Below are 9,694 nucleotides of genomic sequence, written 5' to 3' on the forward strand. Positions count from 1 at the left end.
GACAATGTTGCTTTGATATGACAGCTTTAGCAACGGAAACAAGCAGAAAACTGTGTTGGACGTCGCATGTTGCCCAGGTCGGCGGGTGAGCGAATTTTTTCGCCGGAAACACAACATCATATGTGCTTTTTCACGGCTGAGACGTGCGGTATCTTCCTAATATTTAATTATGCGGGTTGTAAACTTTCAAATTGAAGACCAATCGATATCGCGTTAGCCCATGCTTCTTTCTCTTGCTTTGTCGAGCGAAGTAGTGCAGTTGGTGCAGTCTTCTCACCTTCCTCACGATGCCGTCGACCATCCCAGCCGTGTCGTTCTCGCAAGCCGACGAGACTGAAATGATCGGGTTGATCCAAGAACGCCGCTACCTGTGGGATGCGAAGGACGCGCGCTACCACCGACGAGACCTGAAGGACAAGGCCTATGAAGACGGCGCGAGTGTGCTGGGGCCCGGTTTTACAGGTATGCATAAAACGAGGGACCTGGAGTGTTGAATTCGCGCTGTCGTTTTCGCGTAAATTCAGCAGACCTGTGTTTTGAAAACCTTAGCTTAGCTTACTTCAGCTCATAATAAGCGACACATATTCAGCTGCTTTGGCACATGCGTATTTGTACCCGATTCGCGCGGCCTGTTAGCTTCGAGAAATACACATACAAACATTTGCGTGTACTGGTAGGTGTGAGAACGACAGTCTCACCTTCTGGACTGTCGTTCGTAAAGCAAATTTTCTGTTTTCTCCTGGTGAAATCTGCTTATCCAACTGCTATCTCGCCTCTGGAACAAGGTGACAATTGTACGTCATGTAAAGCTTACTGACATGCGATAGCGTCGAGTACAGAAATACAATGTACTAGCCACAGACAACATGCTTGTGTGCCCAATTGCCCTGCAGATTTTTTTGTAGCCTATAACTGTTTGTGGTTCATGCAGGGGCAGCGGTGAAAGCCAGGTTCTCGAACCTGCGCTCGCAATTTTAGCGGGAGATCTGAAAGGTAAAGGGCAGCAACAAATCTGGAGCAAGTCTCGACGACTTGTATGTGCCCAGATGGGGCCACTATGTAGACCTCCTGTTCCTACAGAGTGCGTGTCCCCAACATGAGAGCCAGTCAAACATGGTCCCCGCAAATGTAAGTGACAAAAAGTAGCTGTAACCAGTCACCCATTTTTCTCACTCTATAACTGACAATGATTGCTTGTCCCAATTACTTTTGTATGCAAAATGTACACGTTCGCACAGCCACGAAGTGACCTTTCAATAGCCCAACACTAAAGATTCGAGAAGCAAATATGAAATCACGGATGGTAGGTGTAGATTCTGTTGGAAGGTGCCAACAGACTGGACACCTCGGTTCCATGAGAACTACAGCGAGTTGGTGGGCACACTTTATTGTTTTACTGGCAATGCCCGAGATGAAGCACTGTAAAATTGCATAGATACGTAAACAAAACATCCACACAGTGTGATAATTGTCAGATGCTTAATTATCACGTCGTTCATCTCTGGCACAGCAAAGGTTTCCTGCTGATATCTGTGAGTAAGCAATGTAAAAAGTGCAATGTTTAGCTGTGATGAGTACTACACTTAATTATAATCCAGTCATAATCTACGGACATCAGATATAGCTCAATGCCATAAGGCCGATGACATTTTTCAACAAGGACCAGTTGTCGGTTTATGCCCCCTGAGACCCATTCTGATTTTTCATAAAAATAGTTTCATGGGAAGAAAACTAGAAGCCAACAATCACTATATGCTGTGTGTTTTTATTTGTTGCAAATAAAGAAAATTATGTCATCTATACAAGCACTTTCATACTTGCAGGCTGAACCATGCTCGCAGGACCGCCGAAGCTCTCAAGTGGGAGCTGACAACAGCCCTTGGGGGCACTTGGAAGGGAACGATCCTGTAGATCCCTCAAGCCTCGATTTGGAAGATGAGCTGAGCAGCTGCAGCCAAGCGCCCAGCCCAGGCAATGCCCCTAGCAGCTGCCATAGAGGCTCAAGCGATGGAGCTAGCACAAGCGGTGCCGGGAGTTCCAGTGGACGCCCAAGTGTGCCTGCAAAAAGGAAGCCGCCAGATGACTGTGCCGCTGAAAAGAGACTGCTTCTTGAGTCAGCAACACAGGCATTGAGTAAGGCCGTCGAGGCAACCAAGCAAAAGGACGAATGTGACGACTTCGGCGTCATGATGGCCAATGCGCTCCGGCATGTGCCGCAGGGCCCTCACAGGCAAATGGCTGGTCTGCTGGCGCACGAAGCTGTCGTCAAGTATAGCATGAACATTAACACTCGGCCCGAGATTATCCAGGTGGCGCCTGACGAATAAAGTCACACTGGGCTGGTGCTAAGTCCTCCCATATCCTGAAGTTATTTGCATATTCATTTCATCGGTCACCGCTGTGTCTCTGATAAGGCATCATGCTATCTGCATAATCTGTTTGACATCGGGCATACTCTGTTCACCCATAAGTGGAAGCACGGTGAAAGCTACATGCTTCTTGGACCAGCCGACTGTCTGTCTTGCACCATGGGGCCTATCCTCCCTGCCTGCCTGCCTTCCTTCCTCTTCCTTCCTTCCTTCCTTCCTTCCTCTTCCTCCCCCTCCCCCCCCCCCCCACCACACACACACACATACACGCACAGAAAGTAAAATCCTGGCTACATGCCTGCATCAACCAATATATAGGCGCATATTTGACTTCGGTGCCGCAGCGACACACTATCACAGTGTCTGTAGGCCCTTAAATTTACGCATTAGTCTACTTTTACGCTGCATTCCTACTTGAAGAAATGACAAATAGCATCACTATTCTTGCTTTATGTGTTGACGAGACGGGTCTGTACCAGACAAAAGCCCATAGTATGATACCTCGCCGTTTCATGCACAGGCAAATGCTCATCAAACAAGTGGCTGCTTAGGTGAACATGGGTTCGGTCAAGATAACTACTACGATTCATTTTTTAGTAGTGAACTAGCAGTCTTTCCAGGCAACCTAAAATGGAGGCTCCTGCTTTATCATAAACAAAGTTCTATTCAATGATTCATTCTGAAATCACCACTTTATTTTAAGTTTGTGCTTGTGACTTCCCATTGTATATTAAAATTTTGTCAGACCGTTTCAAGAAATACCTGCTTAGGGGATCATTCGCCACTGCCAGCTCACTTGTCCCTCGTTGACAAAGTAGTTCATGAACAAGTTGCGCACTGCCTCTTGGCAGTGTCACTGGAGTTGCTTCCGCCTCTTCGGAACTGTCTCATGGCACCAGCGGGAGTCACCCCCTGTCTCCATGAGCCATTTCGCACATTGCCTGTGAGCCATAAAGAAATGTTACTGAGACACAATTTTAAGAGTGTTTTGCCGCCTGGCGACCACATTGCTGCTACAGCAATGCATGTGAGATTTAGCCACAGGATCTTACTCTAGCACGTCAGTAATATTACTGAGCTTTAAATTAACGCCATGTGTGTCACTGATCCCTTGACTAAAACTCACCACGACTTTATCTACGTGGACAAAAGCGTACCAGTCTATTAATGTTTCATGACGAAGCCTCACTGAGTTAAAAGCTTTTATTTGATGTACGTAGCGACTCCAGAGTTGTATGAGAAGAATCCGTGAAATGCCTTTATCACGTTATCCTTCAGAGAGCCCCACATAATAACATATCGCAGCAGATTATATCACATGAGCATTTTGCTAATTTCCACTAAGACCACTACATGGGCATCCATATTACAGGTTAGAACAACTATATCAGCTAATGTCCCTCTCCCAGATAGGACATAAGCAGCAGCAATCCCATGGCCGCTAAACAGATGGGGTGCCTAGTAATTTAAACTTGAAAGATGGGTGGGGCGGGGGGGGGGGGGGAGGGGGGGGGGAGGGGGGGCAAAGGAAAGCTAATAAATTTATTCTGATGTTTACATGCAAGATCGGTGAGCTTTTGTCTAGTCAGTTTCTGAGCCCCTTTAGTCATTTCGAGTCATTTCTTCATGACAGAACAGTGTTGAAAAGTGTGAGCGCGGCTCCTGTATTTTAATAGAATGTTAATTCATTGTTTTGTCGACATTCATGCATTTTCACGTAAGGGGAAGAGAAGGGGATGCCTCCAGGAAACAGGAGCACCACGAGACTCATTACGCGCTGCTCTGTCGGCCATGGACTGCACTACTCTGCGCCAAGGGCGCTATATAGTGCCCTTAACAACCTCGCCGTGGGCGTGCGCTTGCACAGCTTGACATACCACGAGCAATTCATGCATCGCAGCCCGTTTCCTGTGAACTGAAGTTATGGCGGTGTCATACATACGCTGATCATCCCATTGCGGGATATAAAAGTGGTTCAGAGTATACACACCAGTCAAGATGTCTTCGACATCCAAGCTGTCCTGTGGGGTATACAGCTGCCGAGTTATCCGCTTTGACCGGAGGAAGTTGTGGAGAGCCACTGTGGCCAGAACGATGTCAGTGGCTCGCTTTGGGTCATGGCGAAGGGGAGACCGGTAGATTTGCCATCGGTTCACAAGCACTCCGAAGGCATTCTCAGACGTGCGGCGGGCACGTGAAAGCCTAGAAGAAAGTGCACAGGTGTCAACTAAGCAACTAAAATGTTGGAGTGCTTTCGTGTGATCCCCTAACCTAGACGGGCCTTTCTGACATTGAGAGCCGAAATGACGTGCTACGTCACTGCTGCAGCACTCGGAGCTAACAGGACCTTACGTCAGCCATTGGCAGACGTATTCCACGTTAACTGAAATCAAAACTAACTTCCCTCAAACATCTGGTCAAAACTTCAGCCCGTCGAAACCAGTGGCTCAGGATGGCCTAATCGATTAAGGTGCTGCCCCGCTTAGGCAGAAGTTATGGATTTAATTCCGACTCCTGGCCCAATCTTTTGCCAGCTCTTTTCTTCCAGCTTTATGAAAAAATTAAAGTCCTTCCCCTTCACCCTTTCTTTTGCACATTACTCAAGGCTGCACTTGTCAAAAACAACCCTTCTCACCATATATATATATATATATATATATATATATATATATATATATATATATATAGATATATATATATACACTCCGTGCGGGAACTATAGGGGGCGCTTTGCAAAATGCGCGCAGCGCCGCTAGCGGAGGAGCTGGCGTTCGACTGTGAGGCGCGTTCAGCTGCCTGCTGCGCCTTTCGCATGCTAAGCTGTAGCGGCGGAAGCGCGCACGGACGAAACTTCTGCTTTTTGAGCCGATAAGTTGAGGGTGACGTTGCATGAGTGCTGCGGCAGAAGGGTATTTAGCTGTTCTCCACTTATATATCGAGTTTGAGTCGTTATTAGGGGTAATTTCTCTAGTTGCGGCCGAAAAAGGAGTTGGAGCACTTTTCCGAAAAACAAGACGGCGGCCACCATAATTGCTCTGAGTGGGAAATTTATTTCGATCGTCGCTGTAATCCTACGACTACTGGAACGATGATATTTGGAGGCGAGTGAGATGTTCACTAAGTTTCTGCACGAAGAGTGCCAAGTTTCTTTAAGACAGCAGGTGTGAAAGTTATGTCTCTAACGAATAAAGAAATAAAGCTGTACGGGATATCCAATATTGGACCCAAAATGTTGTGTTATAGCGGGCTGTGCAAAGCGCAGATTTGGGCACACAGGTGCTTGGACTTGACAGTAACATGACTCACCACTTATTATACAAAAAAAGGTGGCACAGGGAAACCAGGTGAAAATTTGGTTTGGGCGGCGTAACTCAATGGGAAAGGTTTTGACCATGAAAAGGCCGTCAAGAGAATACCACTGGTCAGGGAAGGTAGATACTTTAGAGGTAGGAGGTACTAGTGGACTGTACTTCCAATTGAAACAACTTTAAGAAAGGTGGTTCCAAAGCCGAGAAAACAAAGTTGTCGGCCAACACACGGTTTGGCCGCCAAGGGCTTTTGCGGTCAGCTGTTGTGTAATAACCTGTTGTGCGAGGTGCTGATTTTCGGCGCACAGGTACTTTGACATGACCGTCACTTGGCACAACACTTATTATAACAAAAAGAGTTGGCATAGCGAAACCAGGTGGAAATTTAGTTTGGGCGGCGTAACTAAATGGGAACTGGCTTTGACCGTCAAAGGCTGTCAGATAATACCACTCATCGTGGGAGGTGCACACTTTACAGGTAGGAAGGGACCAGTGGACGGTACTTCCAGTTCGAACCACTTTGCGATAGGTGGCTCTAAAGCCGAGAAAAAAAAATTGTTGTTTACAGAACTCGGGGTGTCAGCGTTTCCACATCCAAAAGGAGGCTGATCAAGAAAGAAAGCACACCACACAAACTTCCATACTCAAACGTCGATTCTCCAGTGATTCCGAGTTTCATTATTGTTTCCTTTAGATTTATATTTGTCGCTTTTTTTACCGTTCGAATCTTTCTTCATGAAATACAGATTGCGTGCCATACTTGTCCGGAAATATCATCGACACGTACGATGGGGACGAAACTTCTTTGGAGGGCATTCCTCCAATTAAATTGGCACTGCATACCCGCGAGTGTGGGATGACATTTCAGTTCGTCCCATTGGCGCTGACACATGTAGGCGTTACTGGTACGAAAACAAACGCAGAGCGCAAAGCGGCAGTGTAGAATATGTCAGCCGTGCCGACACAGTGGCAGACATGATCGGGATACGAAATTTCTCGCGTCGTAAGGCACGGCTCCATCGTTGTCGCTGTCCCACAAAACATCGGCGAGGTGAAAAACTGTGAAACTTTGTCTCCACGAGATACGACGCATAACTATCGAAGCACTTAATGACGCAGCAAAGGCAGCACTACATGCTGTGAACCCAGCGCAACCGCACCACTCCGACTTCAATGCGTACTAACGTACGCCGGCGTGGTTTCGGTTTCGTTTTCTCTGGGGTTCTCACTGCCTACCTTCGGTACCGGCCGCGCGGCGGCGCGCCAGTCGCGTCGCACGGAGTGTATAAGTGAAATGGATTATTGAGGTTGCCTCAAGTGTATAGCCCGTAGCTCATATTTATCAGGCATATAAAAGAATAGTCCAAGATTGCACATAAATTAAAATGATGTGCTATCCATGATACTTTTTCATGCATGCTTCATCCCTTGAAGTCTCAAACTGCTGTATGTTTAGCTGAAGTGACATGACATGCATTATATCACACATTTGTCCACTTCTCCATCACCACTGAACCAACAGTAATAATTTACGGGTGAATCTCTACGCCTGATTTCTTTACCTCTGTTTATGTGCACCGATCCCTTGTACATACAAACATAGGTGCGCTGTTTGCATCTCCAATCTGCCCCATAGTATCTTCCAAAACTAGTAGGTATGCCAAATGAGCATGGGGATATAACTCGGCTCATACTATCCACAATAGTGCACTCTACCTGTAGTTAAACAGCCGCTTGTCAGTGGTGAGCTCAGCTGCAGGGTACGGTCTCATCAAGTAGGGTTTTAGCCCAAAGCCTTCATCCCCCACAATGACGTAGGGTGCCGAGTCTCTTGACCTAGGAAGCAGTTCGGCATCCGGAAGTATGGAGGGTTGCCTCTCCAGAGTCTCCTCAAGCTTGCAGGCACCCCAGATGCCGCTGTCGTTCATACGACCATTTCGGCCGACATCTACAAATATGAAGTTTAAGTCTGCATCCACCAGTGCCATCAAAACAATGCTCAAGAATCCTTTCTAGTTTCGGAACTGTGCCCCAGTCTCATGTGGTGGCACCAGGGCAACGTGTTTCCCATCCAGTGCACCAACGCAATGCGGAAACTGCCAAAGGTCCTGGTAGCCTTGCGCAACGGCCTTCCACTCTGCAGGACTACTGGGCACCTGAAATAAAAGGAAAAGGTACTTACAACCGTAACAGATGTAACATTGACCTGCATGGCAAACCCAGGCTGGGCATTTAGGGGTGGATGGGTGGCTGACCCGAGAAAGCTTATTCTGATCAGGTTGTCAGCTTATCTTCAGAATTAGACCCGATAATGATGACAACCGGTTTAACCAACAGGCCATCTTGGTGTAACGAGTTAGCCAGACTTGTGGGCGAAACTTTTATTTTCTATTAGGTTCGGCGTGTGAAGTCTGTTGTCCCATTAAGATACATTTTGGATTATTTTTAAGGCACGGCAAGTTTGTGGGAGGGGGCAGGTGTCACATTCTGTATAAACATACTGCAAAAGTCAGAGAAACCTGGGAGCCCCTCATCTGCTACAAGTAAGCATCTGGCTCCTGCCATATGCCTTTGCTAATGAAGGCAATCATGCACAAATTCAAGCCTGCCAAAGCTACCTTCACGTGCATGATGGCGCTTTCTTGACTGGTGCCCTATGCATGCAAGAGATGCCACGTTTGCAATAGTCGGTTCGTGACCCCAAGCACGCGCTTTAAGTTCTTCAACCGACAGCTTCGTACGCTATCCACCGTGTGTCCGAAGATTTTGATCAAAAAAAGTGGAAGCCGTTTACAAATCCCTGTAACGCCGAATTGGAGCGCAGCTCTTGAGGAGGAGGAATGAAGGGTACTGAGGGGAGGGTAGACCCCTCCCTCTTCTCCTCCTCCTCCCCTCATTCTTTAATATGCTCCGGGGGGGGGGTGTCACGTGACTTCGGGGAGGGGGTCACGTGACCTCGGGGAGGCGTTACCTGGGGGTGACCTCAAGGCCACGTGACCCCAAAGGTGACCCCCACGTGACCTTGGGGGTCACGTGACCTGGAGGGGTCACGTGACCTCGGGGGTCACGTGACCTCAGAGGGGTCACGTGACCTCGGGGTCACGTGGGTTCACGTGACCTTGAGATGAGCTTGGAAGGGGTCACGTGACCTTGGGGGTCACGTGACCTCGGGGGTCACGTGACCTTGGGGAGGCGACCACGTGACCTCGGGGGTCACGTGACCTCAGAGGGGTCACGTGACTTGGGGGTCACGTGACCTTCAAAGGGTCACGTGGGGTCATGTTGGGGTCAAGTGACCTTGAGATGACCTTGGAAGGGGTCACGTGACCTTCAGGGGGTCACGTGGGGTCACGTGACCTTGAGATGACCTTGGGAGGGGTCACGTGACCTTAGGGGTCACGTGACCTTGGGATGACCTTGGTTACGCCGACGCCAACGGCGACGCCGACGCCGACGGCGACGCCGCTCAAGCCGGGAACGGGCCCCTAAGAGCTGCGCTCTAAAAAGTGAATTAATGCCGGACCCTCAATGGGCAGGTTCACATTTAGAATGCTTAGTGCCGTTTGCGTAGTAGTAGATGCCCTGCCTCCAACATGCGCTAGTTTTCCACCATGCTCTAGTAGCACCTGCGCACTTGTGTTATAGAGAGTACAATGCTTGCATGAAAGGTGGGGCTTCTACTTCATTTTTAACCTCTCGGCAGCTATATTAGTGAAGCCAGATCGATTATGGACAATTTCCGCAGGGACACGATTGCACTAGCTCCACTGCTCTTTGTTTCTTTGAATCAGCCGGGAGATACCTGCCACCTCAGATATAGTTTGAACTTTTCATGGCCCTTAATCCTCAAAGGGGAACTAAAGAAGTTTCTGAGATTCCCTTTTTTAAGTGATAAGGCATTCTACCATCTCGAACAATCCTAACATTACAATCATGTGCGTATTGCCATAGAAATCTGGGAAATCAAAGTGTGGACAAATCCAGGGACAAATAAGCACAAGCATTTACTTGTTTCTG

General features: G+C 48.1%; 1 protein-coding gene and 1 pseudogene across 1 annotated transcript; one reads left to right on the plus strand and one right to left on the minus strand.

Moving 5' to 3' along the window:
* Positions 1-338: 338 nt before the first annotated feature.
* LOC120847912 lies at positions 339-2,327 on the plus strand. Its single transcript, XM_040219847.1, is given in 3 exon segments — positions 339-462; positions 932-1,128; positions 1,842-2,327. Coding segments are annotated over 3 exon segments (807 nt in total).
* On the minus strand, positions 2,026-7,889 carry LOC120847911 (annotated as a pseudogene).
* Positions 7,890-9,694: the final 1,805 nt, after the last annotated feature.

This window comes from Ixodes scapularis, unplaced genomic scaffold (assembly GCF_016920785.2).
Source record: "Ixodes scapularis isolate PalLabHiFi unplaced genomic scaffold, ASM1692078v2 PGA_scaffold1__304_contigs__length_218370807, whole genome shotgun sequence".
NCBI classification, from domain to species: Eukaryota; Metazoa; Arthropoda; class Arachnida; order Ixodida; family Ixodidae; genus Ixodes; species Ixodes scapularis.